The sequence below is a fragment of the Heteronotia binoei genome, chromosome 1 (genome assembly GCF_032191835.1).
Source record: "Heteronotia binoei isolate CCM8104 ecotype False Entrance Well chromosome 1, APGP_CSIRO_Hbin_v1, whole genome shotgun sequence".
NCBI lineage: Eukaryota > Metazoa > Chordata > Lepidosauria > Squamata > Gekkonidae > Heteronotia > Heteronotia binoei.
Genome location: NC_083223.1, coordinates 47,951,528 through 47,968,098, shown reverse-complemented (window position 1 = coordinate 47,968,098; position 16,571 = coordinate 47,951,528). Strand labels below are relative to the sequence as shown.

Below are 16,571 nucleotides of genomic sequence, written 5' to 3'. Positions count from 1 at the left end.
GCATAGACCCAGTTTATATTAAGATGATATGGCATCTGGCAAGAACATGCCAGTTGGAAGCAAATATTGGGACACATTTTTTATTCCTTTTGAATGGATTTGTTCAGTATTGATCTCGGCTCAAGAAAATGAATATAAAGTGGGCCTATGCCTACTTTACAAAAAAAAACCCTGGTGGAGTTGCATGCAGTTTGGCAGTAGAACTTGTGAAGCTTGGCATGTGGGAGAACATCACAGTGACCTTAATGCAAGCAAAAACTCATTTTGGCTAGCAAAAGGGGTTGGCAGTTTTCATTGATTTCACCATCTTGCTGTAGTCCAGAGCTCTGCAACGTGCAACTCCTGGAGAGACAGGAAACTCTCGGGAGGAGCGTGGGGTATATGTGTGAGAGCTGGGTTCTGGTGGAATTTGGATTCAGTCATACATAAATGGGTCCACAGAATGTCAGTGACGGTGCAGCTGCTGGAGAAGTTGGCAGCAAGAAAAATCACATGAATCATAAGAAAAAGAAAGATTCTATGTCACAGTGGGTCGAGAAGCCAAGGAAGCTAGAGAAGGGACTGAAGGGTGTAGATCATGAAAAGGGTCAAATTTGCATAATAAAAAGGGTGTGGGCTAAGAAATAGGGACCTGCGGATCCCCTGGAATTACAGCTCATCTCCAGACTACAAGAGATCTGTTCTCCTGAATAAAATGGATGATTCAGAGGATGGACTCCAACCTGGAGCTGATAACTCTAGGAATGAAGGTTACGTTTGTTGGGTTCAGAACACAATATATAAGAAATTATTAGGACACAGTTTTTAAGTTGTGCTTTCGATTGAGTTTCAGTATTTCATACTTGGAATACCCTACCGAAATTATGACTTAAAATAACTTTGTAGTGTGTGCCAGAGCTAAGGTTGCTGTGGAAACTGTAGGTTCTAATTATGGCTAACTAAGCAGAACCACTTACAGGAACACCATCAACCTGATGTGTGGCCACTTAATTGGCAGTTAAAAATAAATTACTATGCCTGCCTGTGCCAATCTGTGTATATCATTGTACCCTAATGATTATTTCCTAGGTTTGTATGAAGTGTCTCACAGATTAGAATGAAGTCCAGAATACTGAACATGAATGCTTGACTGTTGTGAAAAATGCATCAAACTGATTAATCAAAGAAATAGCAAAATATTGTGACACCTTTTAGTAGTTTGTTTGCCAGCTGTTTTGCTCCTTCATGTGCATAGACTGCCCCAAAACAGTGGGGAGAAGTGGAGGCTCAGGTAACAGTTGGCCTGTATGAGATTTTTCTCATCAGTGGAGATTTGAATATGTGAGGGAAACATATTCTAATGCATTCTAGAATAAGGAAAAATAATAATTTTAATTGATTACTATTTGGTACATGAGGTGCTGATGGGAATTACTTTTTAAAGTCTGCAGCCCTACTATTTTTAAATGTTTGTTAAAGTTTTAAATGGTTTGGGTTCAGAGGATCTGAAGGACTGCTTTGAACTGTATCAACCCTCCTAAATTCTGAGTGTTGCAGTGGGAGATGTAGAATGATCCTCCAGATTCCCTGGAAACTGGTCCCTGCCTTTCATAAAGGAAATAATTGTGTTTGTATATTATATAATTTGGGCCTAGAAGTCCTAAAATGCAGCCACCCCATTTTACAGCATGTACTCCTGGTTCTTCCTGCCAGATTTTAGCAGGGGGCAGATAGCCTGGTGTCCAAACATTAAGACCGATTCCCCACTAGTCTTGTTTTGGCCTTTTTGCTCCTTTTCCTGCTGTTGCTTCTGCTGGATGTTGCACAAGCTGCCCCAGGGCAGTAAGGGCCCCTTTTCAAATTTCCCCTGAAAACCAGTTTCTGCCTGCCGCGGAGGGAACTTGAAAAGAGGTGGGGCAACTCGGTACTCAGGGGGAGCTTGTGCAAAATCCAGCGGAAGCACTGAGGGAAAAGGATCAATGAGACTGGAACAAGGCTAGTGGGGAATCATTCTAACTCTATTGATCATATAATCCTTTTGTATACTGTTCACCACACTGAGGCCAATAGATCTTCTTTCAGGGAACCCTCTGAAATTAGACTGGCCAGGATATACTGGAGGGGTTTCTGGAGCACACAGAAGACTTTCTTCCCCTGGAATTGCCTAGAACTGGATACAGCGAATTGAACAGTGCTTGATGTTTTATAGTCCCTGAGGTTGTTTATAGATTGATTTGATAGTTTTATGGTGATTTTATGATTTTATTATGTATTTTAATTTTGATATGTTATATGTTTGGAAGTAGATTTTTAGTGGACCCATATTGGTAAAAAAGAAATGGCACATAAGCTCCTTGAATAAATAAATAACTTCCTAGGACCTTCGAATAAGATTAATATTATGTTTGTCTAGTTTAAAAAGTTTCTGGACTCTTATTATTTATATTATGCTATCAGTGTTTATAGCAAAAAAGATAAGAGAAGCTTACAATCTAAAATGATATCACTTTTTGAATCAGTGATTCTAGAGACACTCTTTCTCTGGTATAAGAAAATGCTTTAAAGACCCTTCCCCAGCTTCTCCAAAATGATCTTTGTTTATGAGTTTGGAGCATTAATTAGGATCTACTTGATACATCAGTTGAACTGATCTTCCTGCTTAGAGTCTTGGCATCAAAACTTAAGAAGTGTAGTGTAAAAGTATTGTGTTAGCAGGAAAGGGAAGCAAATAAAAGAAACTGTTTTCAAAACTGAAGTGTGTTTGGAGTACTGCACTTACATGACAGTGAAGTGTAACCAATTTGTGGAATTGGTGTTGTACAGCAGGAGTTGTAAATAAGCACTTACTGCTGTGCTAAAATAACCGAGATGCAGTAACAGTAAAGTCTGATGTCTTCAGAATAACAAATATCAATGTAGATGTTAAATATACCACTTATTCCAATTACATGGCTATCTTAGTTTCCTAGAATTGGTTGGACTTGGCAGAATTGTAATGCCAGAAAGTGCAACAAGCATCAGAAACCATGTTAAGTATCATTGCTTCTGGCTCTTGCTGGAGAGCAAAAGAGAGAGAGGCTCCATTCAGATTGGCAATTTGGCCCAACACAGCCAGCCCCGGATTTAAAGGGTGCATTTACATGCACACAGCTGGGTCCTGCCTTGTCTCCAGCCACCTCAACTCCACCTCAGAAAGCCACCAGGTACTTCCCAGTGGCAAACTGTTGAAGCACTTGCATGTTTTCAGGCCATCTGAATGGCCTTCAACACACATGAGTGGTGTGACCACTCTTTTGGTTGGGTGCAGCCCATGCCTCTCTTGGCAGCTGGGCACGCGCTGCCTGCTCACAGCGGGCTGCCTCAAACTGTCAGCTTAAAAAATAAAAAACCAGAGAGGCTGCCACTGCGAGTTGCTCATCCAAATCCAGCCAGAGAAGAATGAATGATGAAGAAGAAGATGGAAAATGAAGTGCATTTTGACGTACTTTATTTGTGCAAAACATTTGCATGCTTTGAGAACTCAGCCCCAGGAAGAAAAGGCATGAACTTTACTTCAAATAATTTGCTGATGCTGAAAGGGGACAGGCATAAAAATAACAAAAGCGGAATGATCTTCACACAGTAGAAACTCAAAAAGCAAACCCTATTAAGACATGGGCCTTCTTGATTCACCACTCTGTTACCCTAGTCCTACAAAGGAATTATTCCATTGAAAACAGGAAGGAAATGTATAATGCAAGCATAATTTTAATTTTTGTTTATAGCTAGCGGAAAAACAGACAAAAGGAGCAAGGGATGTTTTACAAATGTGTCTGATTAGCTATATTGGAAACTCTAGGTTTGTTATGTTTTGTTTTTTCCAAGGACTTAATTATTCACAGTACAGGAATACATAACCCAGCAGGGTTTCCGCACAATTTAAATGCTTAACGCTTCCTGGGAAGAACAAAGCATGCATAATGTTGTTGTCACCCACGACAGTTTGACATGAATGTTGTTAGTTACAAGGATGTTATATATTGTAAATATATGAGAATATATGTAAACTGTCATCCTTGTGCTTTTTTTTTTTTAAAAAAAAGGCTACCTCATAGAGCGCTGAATTTGCAATTAAATCTAGACCAAATTTTATCTTTTTCTCCACCATGTATTTGTATTTTGTTAAAGTAATGCATATATATGTTGATGGATGTTCTTATTTGTAGTTAATCCTTGTAGACATTTTAGTTTTTAGGTGAATGCATATTTAAAAAGTGGAAATCCAATTAGATTGCAACTAGAGTTTTGCTAGAAGTATTTTCTATATTGTACTATGCAATTTGCCTGCGTGCTTTTAATATACAATTGCAAAAATAAAATTCCTTCTGGAGTAAATGTTGCTTGCTTTAAAGATGCTTCATTTAATATTAAGAGATTTTCTTGATACACAAGCTGACCTTTTGGGAGACAAAATCAGCATTGTTTTGAATGGACTGTGGATAAGTTAGTAGGCTTCCAGACTACATGGAATTGTAACCAGTTGTGTGTCAGCATAAGATGACTTCTTGGTAGTGGTATCAAGATTGTGGGATCGCCTTCCCTCTTGGGTTTTAGAACAATTGTGGCTTGAACCATGACTAGCAGCAGTTGAAAAAGCAGATCTTTGCCTCTCCCTTCTCTGCTTGCTGAAAAACCTTTGCTGAGGACCCCCCTGAACAATATGCCTTGTGTCATAAACGTGCTGTACCAAAGAGGAACAATTGGACAAAATCTTTGCTTGATATATCCAAAAGCAGAATGTGAATATTTTAATAACACGATAAAGAAACATTTTAAATATTAAACTGCTGTTATACCTTCTTAGCTTCATACGGTGGAGCAAAAATGCTTGGGATCTGTTTACTGGAACAGTTGTAGGCTTGGCGAATGTTACTATTCATGTGGAGATGTGCAATCATTATAGCCATTTTCTGATTTCTGTGAGGGTGCAATAATGATAGAAGCTCATGAATATAATTTTGATCTTTCTCTTGGTGGTAAAAAAATTACATCGTTGAAAGCTGCATCTGCTCAGATGAAGCACAAAAAGCAGAAAATTAATACAATGAAATGCTTTTTAGTTTAAAAAAACCCTGACCAAACCAAAGGAAAGCCCAATGTTAATGCTGCTGTCAATAGAGTAGCTTGTTTAGCTACCTCACCAGTGGGGAAGCTCAGTGTTTATTGGAAATTTCCATTTCACTTCAGTATTATAAGAATATTAACTGTTGATGCTGGGAATATTAAACGAATAGCAACAATAAGAACAAAGTGGTCTTGCAGAGTTGACAGTAGCCTGATTATTGAAGAAAATGGAAAGTAATATAAAGCATGCTAATTAGAGCCTATAATGATATCTTGATGAATATTCTATATCGAGAGAGACTTGAAATATAATTTGTCAACATGCTGCTTCATAGGTCTTCCTATATTTCTGCCTGAAATGTTCACATGAGCTTTATTTACAATATTGAAATATGACTTGAACTTTTTATAATTTTAGGCACTGGATGTTGACAGAACTGTGCTTTATAAAATGAAGAAATCTGTAAAAGCAATAAATATTTCTGGCTTAGGTACGTATGCAGTCTGATTACTATGTGTATAGCTAAATTTGGAGGCATCTCAGGCATTTATTTGAAAATACCTCAGAAGGTATGGTATGTTACACCTGGTGCATATGTAATGTTGGCTTTTGCTATGTGCTGGTGTGCAGACTGAGAGCCAGCTTTAAAAATGGGCACTTCTTGTTCTTTCCCTCTCTGCAGTAAATTAATGATTGTTTATGTTGTATATGCATAATACAAACTGCAGTGAACATAATTCATGGTTCCCTCTGAAAACTCAAAAACATGATTTGAAGTGGGTTTAGAAACCATGGCTGCGATCAGACAGGCAGTATGGCGCGATATATTTGCTTTTCCCTAATGGATTAAGCAGCCACATCTGGCAGCCATTCACCAGTTGCACTCATCCGTCATAAGATGAGTTGGAGACAGAGTAAATAGACAGTAGTTGAATTCCAGTGTTAATGGATCGTTCGGCATTTATCCCATGTTTCTGGATGTCTGAACTCCCTCAGTGTGTGCTCAAACCGTTTTGGAAGTGTGAACCTTTAGTTCCAGTTTCGCTGTTCTGTTTTTTTTAATGGTAGAACATATTCTCATGGGTGCACATGTGCACCCAAGAAATGTTTTCCAAAAAAAGGTGAAAGTTAAAAAAAAAGACTAGACCCCGCACTTTGTAGTTGATGCATAGCACTAATCTGAACAGTCATTCATTGAAGAAGTGCGCAGTTTGGCCAGATGGGGGTTGGAGTCCGATAAGAATTATCTGTCACAACATACGATGGAGGGTACTTAGCGCTGCCTCCAAAGCACCCCAAGCTGCCAGTCTGACTGCAACCCATGTTTCTAAGGGGATCTCATAGATATTTTATTGATGATAATAGATGTTAATGAAACACAAAGCCACAATTAACACCAGAGTCTCTTACCTAAAAGGTTGTTTGCCTGCCTTGGATGATCTTGAGGAGTAAGTTGTTTCACCACTTTCCTACAACAGCCTGGTGTTTCTCTGTTTTTTCTTGCAATGTTGCTGTGATGTTTCAGGGAAAATTGTGGCATGTCTCCATCATCCCATACCTACCCACATCTGCTCCATTTTCCCTTTCCCATTCCCCCAAGGCATACATTTCCCTACACTGCAGGAGGGCTGTTTTCAGTTTTTTTTTAAAAATGATTGGCATTGTGATAGTGTTATAATGTTATAACAATCCGTCTAATGTTACAACAATCTATCAGATTCTCTGATTTCTACCTGTCGTATAAAAAAGTCTCTAAGCCCTTTCTTTTCACAGATATGACTTTCTTCTTACATATGAATGTGGAAGACACACAGGAAGAAAAGAGAGTGGGTGGGATATGTGTTTAGGCTGCTGGGTTCTGTTTTGCAAACCATACAGTTTAGTTATATGTCCAGTTACCTTGTTCATACAACAAAACTGTATATAAGCAGAGAAGAATAGCATCTGCTAGTTCTTCCCTTTGCCTTCAAAAGCTCATCCTAATGTTGTCATGGAGCATATTTGTAGGCTGTCCCCCTCTGATGAGGAACTCTCGAAAAGCAACTGATTGTGAAGGCTTTGTGCTGAGCTAGGATGAATACACATAGGTAAGAGTGCAAGGCTAATGGGTGCTGTTCTGCTCCCCTTCCTTGTACAAGCATGTAACACAAAGGAAGGGATATATATGGGGAGTTGTACTTATCATGGGAGAATCAGGTGGAAAAGGGATGCTTCAGACTTCTCCTAAATACTGATTCTCCCTTTCTCATGCATCTTTTCTAGGCTACTTTTAATTCCATTTTCCTCCACATGGGCTCCAAGACTATAAATAAGCCCATTGGGGAAAATTACATTGAAACATTTATTAAGGAGAACCAGCAGGTGGAGAAAGAGTTAAGCCTCCTCCCTCCCCCTGTATTCAGGCTTACTCAGCAATCAGAGGCTGATTTGCATTTGCTGAGGTAACTTGGAGCGCTTCCCTAAAGTTAAAGGGCCATATGTTGGGAGGAACCTCTGTCTGTGACCTCAGGAAGCTTGCTGCTAGTCAGAGGAGGCATTACTGCACTGGTCTAACTCTGGCCCAGTTCAGACAATGCATTCCAATCCCATAAAGAACAGGCCACATCGTTTGTTTATTGAGCACTATTTTACTCCTCCATTTCCTGATTTCTTTTGCCATGACGTCTGAACAACATCACATGTTGTGATTTCTTTTGCCATGACGCCTCACCCCAGGATGGGTTCCTGAGAAGGAGATAGGGAAGCCCTTCAGGGTTGTTGTTCAGATCAAAGGGGGGGGGGAGAGGAAATATAAAGGAAGGTAAACTTTTTGTTAAATAGTTGATTTAACAAAGAGCCAAATAATAAATCCCCCTCTTTTGTGTATTCTTGATGGTAACCAAATCTTTTCGTAATAAAACCCATGGCATGGTGGCAAATCCCAGCTCCCTCATTCGTTGGATGTGGGGTATCAGCTATTGGCTAATGAACTGTCTGTCACTGTCTCTGGCCTCCCATTGGCTGATTCCCCTGCCCCAGCTTACTGCAGGCCCGGGAATGTTGAACACACTGCCAAAAGCAGTCTTACCTCAGAGAGAGACACATCTCTGATGCTTCTCTCTGTCTTCTGTCAGCCAGCCTCAGAAAGGCCTGCTGCTCTACTGCGGCCTCACAAAAGGCATCACGGCCACCGCTGACCATAGATCTCTGCCACCACCCTATCAACAGCCCACACACACAGCGTCCCACACACACAGCCTCCGAAGGCCACTGAAATAGCTAGGGAGCCTGGCACCACCAGGTGTTTCCTCAGAGGGCATGACTGTCCCACTTTTACTGTCTTTCCTGCCTTTTTCCTATCATTCCCTCCTCCTCTCAGCCTCACCCCAGGATGGGTGCCTGAAAAGGAGATAGGGAAGCCTCACAGGGTTGTTGTTCAGATCAAGGAGGGGGTGGAGAGGAATGAGGAGAATGACGTAAGCTGCTGTGAAGAAAGACTATCCTTTTCCTGTGTAGAGATTGTAGGATTGCCAACTCCAGGTTAGGAAATTCATGGAAATTTAAAGGGTGGGGCCTGGAGAGGGTGGTGTTTGAGCTGGCGTGGGACCTCAGACAGGTATAATACTATTTCCTCCTGGGGAACCACTGTTGCCAATCTCTAGGTGAGGACTGGAGATCACTCAGAATTACAACTGCTCTCCAGATAGCAGAGATCAGCTCTCCTTGAAGTAGGGGTGAGGGGAGTGAATGCCTTCACTTGGATGTGTGGGAAGACAGCAAGAGTGGCGTAGCACTCACCCAGAGCCTTCTTCTAGAGCCTGTTGTATTTTTCTTCACAATTGGCCGTGCTCCTAGTATTTATATAATATGACTTGTACAGCTGACATTTATTTACATTTCTTGTGCATATCTAATCTTCTGAATCTTTGACTATTTTTTTAGGTTTCATTTAAAAAAAAATGATTAAAATATACGTTTTAAAAATAAATGTATTCAAATCCACTTATTTAATAATTTTTATAACAATGTTCCTGTTTCTTTTGTGAAGACCCTACTATAAGCTAATGCAATATTTGTTCTTCTTGAAGCTCATGTGGAAAATGAAGAGCAGTATACTCAAGCTTTGGAGAAATTTGGAGGCAACTGTGTTTGTAGGGATGATCCAGACTTAGGAACAGCGTTCTTAAAATTTGCTGTATTTACAAAGGAGTTGACGGCACTCTTCAAAAACTTGGTAAGAAATAATTTTTTCCTTCTTTAAAAATGCATTTTACTAAATTGAAATGGAACAGTAACTTTAATTTTCAAGTGGAATATATTTAATCTTTAACACAAGATCTTATATAAATCTAGAGCTTTGATAGATTTTAAGTCACTGTACTAAGTTTTGCAGTTGATATCTGACAAAAGTAATTTCAGCTAACTGAATTTAAAAAAACAACTAAGTAGCTGCTTCTGAAGCTTAGCTTACAGTACTTGAAATGGGAAATGCGGATGTCTAGGAGCTAAAATGTGATTATCTCGAGGGAATGTTGTATGTACGTATGCAGTGGATATTGTAAATGGATGTAAAGACAACTTTTGTTATCCAGCTCTCTTTAGGAGAGCCTTCCAGCCTCATATAATTGGTTTCTTTCTAAATCATTTGTAACACTAATTGCTGTCCTCTGACTTAACCCTCTCATGGGGCTGGGAATGAAAGAGGGGGAGAGAATAAGCTATTTTGCCCTGACTCTAGGTTGCATCATGGTAACATATGGATAGTGCTTGTACTGAAGGTAGAAGAAATACATTAAAAAATAAAAGTACCTCAAAAGCCTCTAAACAATATAGCAATTAAATAACCTTTTGTCCCTCACAAGTGGTAAGGCTGGTAAGGCCTTCTTGTCCTTCGTTGTTTTGTTGTTGTTGTTGTGTTTGTTAAATTATACAATTGGTGAAGTGTCTTTTCCATTAACATCTGGATATGTGTGAACAGATCTGCCTGTAGTGCTAGTGTAACATATTTATTAAAACATTTATATTTCACCTTTTCTCTTGGTTCAAGGGAACAATAATAATTAAACCATCCCCAGCTAAAAACAAAGATAATTTAACAAAGATAATTTAACAAGTCCCAAATTCCACACCCTCCCTCCCTTAAAAGATGCCTGCTTTTGGTCCCCCCCCCCCCAAAAAAAATGCCCCTGGTGAACATTCTCCTGAAGATCTCCAAGGACGGTCCCCCCTCATCTCTCCAGGAAGCCTATTTCACAGAGCCACATTGGAAAAGTCCCAGGCTGTGGTTAGTGCCACACAAGCCACCCTAAGTGTCCACATCCTCAAAGCACTATTTCAGAACCAGGATGGAGGCTTGGATAATGAAACACAGAACTGGGGGCCATCTGCATATTGTTGACACCCAACCCCAAAGCTCCAGGCGCTCTTACTTAGTGGCCTCATAAATATTAAAAGAGCATGGGTAAAAGAATAGAACCCTATGGCATCCCACAAGGTAAGTTCCACCCAGTTCATTCTGCACTTTTGGTTAAGGGTCGTGGTGTCTGGCGAGTCAGCAAAGAGCAAAACCTCTGAAGGGCTACTCCCTGAATACCAACTCCATATTTAAGCTGGGGATAAGGATGGAGTGTCAACTGTATCAAAGACCACTGAAAGGCTCAACAGTATCAACAGGGAAGATTGTCCTCAGTGAATGAGTGAAGATTGTCCACCAGAGCAACTGAAGCTGTCTCTGTGCCATATCCAGGCCTGAAGCCAAACTGAAATGGGTCAAGGGCAAATGTGTCATTCAGGAAATCCTGGAGCTGCTCTGCCACCACACACTCTGGCTGTTTCTACACTTGCCAGAGGATCTCTCTTGTTGCACATTTAAAATGTTCATTTACATTGCATGCTGCTGTCACTTCTGTCTCGCTTTGCATTATTTTAAGTCATCTACACTCATTTTCTTGAATTGGCACTGAAAGCGGTTTCACCCCGGAGTTGCTCCTCACTTTACAAGAGTACTTTTGAACAGGAGTTTTCTGCAGGCAGATTCAATGCTCATAAAATCATATGATTATAAAATCATAAAATTATACCCCGCCCTGAGACACTTCGGTGCGAAGGGCGGGGTATAAATCCCAATATAAATAAATAAATAAATAAAATCAACCCTGAGTGTAGAAACAGCCTCTATCACCTTCCTTAGAAAAGGTAAATCGGAGACTGGCTTGTAATTGACTTCCTGATCTCTAGCTGATGAAGGTTTTTTAAGAACATAAGCGAAGCAATGTTAGATCAGGCCAATGGCCCATCCAGTCCAACACTCTGTGTCACATAGTGACCAAAAAAACCCAGGTGCTATCAGAAGGTCCATCAGTGGGGCCAGGACACTAGAAGCCCTCCCACTGTGCCCCCCCCCCCAAGCACCAAGAATACAGAGCATCACTGCCCCAGACAGAGAGTTCCAACAATATGCTGTGGCTAATAGCCACTGATGGACCTCTGCTCCATATGTTTATCCAATCCCCTCTTGAAGCTGTCTATGCTTGCAGCTGCCACCACCTCCTGTGGCAGTGGTCTAATAACTACCTCCTTTAAAGGCCTAGGGAAAGCCCCCTCAGTCAGGGAGAAGTTGATGATTTTTGTAATGGGTCCTATATTTCCCCTCAGCAATATTTTAAAAGCCATGATGGGCATGGATCCAGAGCACAAGTGGTAGCGCTCATATTTCAAAGGACCCTGTCAGCATCCATAGACTTGATTAGTCTGAAACGACATGATGAAAAGACAAGCAGGTCCTTCTGGCACCTCAGGAACCAGATTTGCCCTCAGTTTGGCCTCCAAGTCAGAATGGATGAAAAGAGATTTTACCAGCAAAGGATCTTGCAAAAACATCACAGCTGGGAGCCAAATTTCCATCAGCCTCAAGGTTGCACTTAGATGTTATCAATTCATGAACCACTTTGAACAGTTATGCTGGGTGAGAGTCTGTTGACTCAGTGGTGGCAGAGAAGAAAGTCTTCTTTGCTGCCATCACTGCCTATAGGTTTAAAAATGGACTTTATGACATGCTCTGTCTGATTCATCCTGAGTCTTACGCCTATGTCATTGTAATCATCTTCCAGTCTGCCTTATGTTGTGCTGCTCCCTGGGGAACCAAGGAGCTGGGGGCCTCACAGTACGTGGAAGAGGACGCCAAGGAACAACTCTGTTATGGCCCCAGTCAGCCTATCATTTCATGCAGCTACAAGGGCCACTACAGAGTCACTTGTGAGGCTCTCAAAATACCGGCAGGATCCATTACTCTCTGAGGGCAAACCATCCAACTAGGTTCATTTCCCCCACAGGAAGGAGGCAGCAAGCTCAGCCATGCTCTCAGAAGGTAGTGATCTGACCACAACAAGGGCCAAATTTCTAATCCCCTAATCAGATCACCGGCAAGCCACTTAGGTAATCAGTCCTTTTTCATGTGTTGGACCCATTACAATTTGAGACAAACCCATGGTTGTCATGGTAGACATGAAGTCCTGAGCTTGACCCAACAAGGTACTCTCAGCACATATATTGAAATCCCCAAGGACAAACATTCTCAGGGTAAGGGTTTGTAGAATCTTTCGGGATCAAGTGCCGTGTTCTACTGGAGAAAGTTTTCCTTCCAGACATTTCGTTCTGGAAGGAAAACTTTCTCCAGTAGAACACGGCACTTGATCCCGAAAGATTCTACAAAACCTAATTATGTTACCAGCCGTGAAAACCTAAAAACTTTGATTCTCAGGGTTCTCAGCACCAGGTCCAACATCACCTTGGTCAGCTCAGACAGAGATCCTGCTGGTTGGCTGGGCAGATGGTACACTTGCGGGATCCCTAATCTGTCCCTGGTACTCAGTACAAGGTGTGTACAATCAAGGTCAGCTTCTATCTGCACTGGATTCCTACTGATGGAGAGATGTTCATAGAAAAGAAATACTACCCCCTCCCCCTCCCCCATCCTCCCACCGGAGGCGTTGAAGGACCTCACTGTAAAGCTGGAGTAATAACATGACTCATGGCAACACCGAGTTAGGCAGGCACATTTGTTTGTTGCCCTAGCAGGCCTTAGTATTTGGCCAAGAAACTTAACCTGAAGTCATCTTTGTATGTTCATCGCTTGATAACAGCAGCATCCCAAGGTGAACAGTGTGGACAGCCATCGCACCCTTGACAGAGTTGGCAGTTCTTCAGATACAATCCTTTTCAGTTAAATCACTGTGCAAACTCTGCAGTAAGTTAGTCTATCTGTTAAACAGGTTTCATTTGGGTACTGGTTCTGAAGCTGTTTGCTTAACCCTTTTGGTCACTTCATCTGTTTGTTTGGGTTGGGTCCCCCCCCCCCTTACTTGTTTTTGAGCTTATTTGTTTGTGTCAATCAGCCCTTTTGATCTTTGCAGGGACTGGTTTAAAACATTTATAAAAAGTGCTTATTGGTTTTTGAGCAGTAAGAGCATCTGGTTTTAAAACTTCCTTATAAAATGTTATTTATGGTATTTGATCATATTGCAAAATTATATGCAATCAGAAGATTTAAATTGCACTGTCCTATTTGTTTTTGCATGTTTTCTTCATTTACATCTTCTTTTCCTTCTCTGTATTTTTTTCTATTGTTCTGTTTTGTAATATTCAGGCAATAAAATTTTAAAACAAATTTTGAACTTTAAAATTCCACAGTTTAAACCACATGCAACCCAAATCTAAGTACTGGGTTAGTTGCTATCTTAAATGCTTCAAAGACTGATTAGGATTGGACTTTAAATACAACTTGCAATTTTACTATATACAGAAGCTCTTTTTAAACCTTTTCCAAAATGATTATTCTGTTTTGTTTCCCCATGTGAAACAGAAAATTGAAATGCTGTTATTTTTTTCCTTAATTTACAAATAGATATAGTGCCCGCACCCCCGGCCGCATTTTTACTTTTTGGAGAGAGCCAGCATATTGGCTATAGTGTTGCTTGGCACTTTTTTTTTTTTAATTAGCAAAGGCCTTTCCAAAATCTGTTTCATTGTTTGCTTTTATATGGCTGCATGGGACATTTTTTTAAAAAAGCAATTAGGCCCTTTGCTTGGCATGCACCAGGTTGTTCTTTGCCAGAGTTTCCGTTCCTTTGGCACTGATCTTCGAACAGAGTAGTGTCAACAGCCTCTGGAAATATTTAAGTCAAATATGTTATGAAGACAGTCTTGGGTATAAGTTCAGGTACTTAATTTCCTTAGGCATATTCAGAGAACTTCACTTAAAGCCAATGAGTTACCTTTTAATAACCTTTGACCATTGTGTCATGCTCACAACAAAGGGTGGAAAAGTGTCTCTCTCTGCACATAGACTAGGTTCCCAGGTCTGTGTTGGAAAATACCTGGAGACTTTGGGGATGGATCCAGGAGAGGGTGGGATTTGTGAAGGAGAGGGGCCTCAGCATGGTACAATGCCATGGGGTCCACCCTTCAAAGCGGACATTTTCTCCAGGGGAGCTGCTTTCTGCCAGCTGGAGATGAGTTGCAAAAGCGGGAGATCCCCAGGCCCCACCTGGAAGCTGGACACCTTAACATACACACCAATGCCAAATGGAAATTCATTCCCTGTGGTTCTATCGCACATATTATAAGAATACCAGCTACATGGGTAGGATAGGTCTTTGCCATCTGAATGGAGATGTTCAAGTGCTTGTAGCACTCAAATACTTTCTGTAGAGTTTGTTTTCTCCTGATGGTGACTCACATACATGTTTGGAGCATGGAGTAGTGCATTTTGCCTGCAATAGAATAGACAGTCAGTTTTTTACCTTAGACCAGAGAATGTTTTTCCAGCTTAACAGGGTCTTCTGTTGGAAGAAGAGTCTTCCCATGGTGAAGGACGGCTTTAGACTTTGCTTGGTGGACTGACCAGTGTCTGTGGGTGATGAATAAGGGCTGTACTCCAAATGGTTCATCAGGAATTTGGCAGTGGGGAAACCTTGAAAACGGCTGATTTGTAATGGTGTTTTGTTTCTAGTATTTCCTTCCCCCCCCCACACACGAACTTTGCCTTCTCAACAATAAGGCTGGATTAGATTGCTGTTTGTTGCCTGCTGATGTGAATTGTACTGCTGGGATGTATGTTGGTTAGATGCTTGTTTCATTTCTCTGGTGCTCATATATAATTATACAAACAGAAGCTAGTTAAGCAAAGGATTTTCTCAGCAAAATACAGGGTGGGTTGATCAAATTCAGTGGGTTTAAAATAAGCCAGCCAAAAACAAACCTACCGTTAATCCATTTAAAATTTTTACTTGTGGTCTCTTTACATATGTTTTGAATAAAGAACCATCTAATTGTTAAAACGAGTGCCTCTGCATTTGTCAGATGAATTTGCTGCCTCAGGGGATGCCGCAGTGCTTGCTGAGGTGGTAAACCGGTTTCTGGACTGAATCACTTCATACTGTAGATGGAATGTTGAATTGTATAGTCCACACAAAGTTTCCCTGCACCTAGAAAACAAGAATTACATGAACTTCACTGCCTGACTGATAGTGGCCTCGTATTGATTCTGTTTGATCTCTTATCAGCCTTCAGTGCCATTAACTAAGGCAGGGATATTGAACTCCTTTGTTATGAGGAATGAATCTGACATAAATGAGACTTTGTGGGGCCGGGCCATGTATGTCGTAAAATGTAATGCCAGGTAGCAGAGATATAAACTTTATATAGACGAACACAGTTGAGCGATTCAGAGCTTCTGCCCCTCACCCCTCTAGAATTAGATGGAAAGGAAGGACAGACAGCGTGTCATCAGCATATGGATGACACTCAGCCTCACACTCCAGGTGATCTGTCCCAGCAGCTTTATGGAGCTCGTTGCCATCCATATACTGATGACATGCAGCTCTATCAGTTCTTTAAAAAGGCCCCCTTTCTAGAGCGTCGTGACCTCACAACAGTGATCCATGCAACGGTCACCTCAAGATTGGACTACTGTAATGCCCTCTACTTGGGGCTACCTCTGTGCCGGACCCGGAAGCTGCAGCTGGTGCAGAACGCGTCGGCCAGGCTACTATTGGAGCTCCCGAAACGGGAGCACATACGGCCGGGGCTGCGCGAACTGCACTGGCTGCCAATTATCTACCGAGTCCAGTACAAAGTGTTGGTTATCACCTTTAAAGCCCTATATGGCCGAGGACCAGCCTACCTAAGGGACCGTCTCTCCCCATATGAACCCCAGAGGGCACTGAGATCAACGGGTAAAAATAAGATGACTATCCCTGGGCCGAGAGAGGTCAAACTTCAAAACACCAGAACACGGGCCTTTTCAGCCGCGGCTCCTGCACTGTGGAACCAGCTTCCGGAGGAAGTGCGGGCCCTGCAGAACCTTGACCAGTTCCGCAGGGCCTGCAAGACCGCCCTTTTTAGACAAGCCTATGCTGATATTGATTGCTGAACTGCTAAGAATAAAGAACCGCCATCCATAATACAACCTTGGAACTATTTAAACTGGCAGAACCAGCGCCAAACAATT

The 16,571-nt window shown here is 41.4% G+C and overlaps 1 protein-coding gene across 1 annotated transcript in view; it reads left to right on the top strand.

Annotated features, from left to right (window-relative positions):
- Nucleotides 1-16,571, top strand: part of ASAP2 (ArfGAP with SH3 domain, ankyrin repeat and PH domain 2) — a 128,696-nt gene that overhangs the window by 35,881 nt on the left and 76,244 nt on the right. The window contains exons 2-3 of the mRNA XM_060234071.1: nucleotides 5,501-5,573; nucleotides 9,151-9,296. Coding sequence (XP_060090054.1) covers nucleotides 5,501-5,573; nucleotides 9,151-9,296 — 219 coding nt within the window. The remainder of the gene's footprint in view (nucleotides 1-5,500; nucleotides 5,574-9,150; nucleotides 9,297-16,571) is intronic.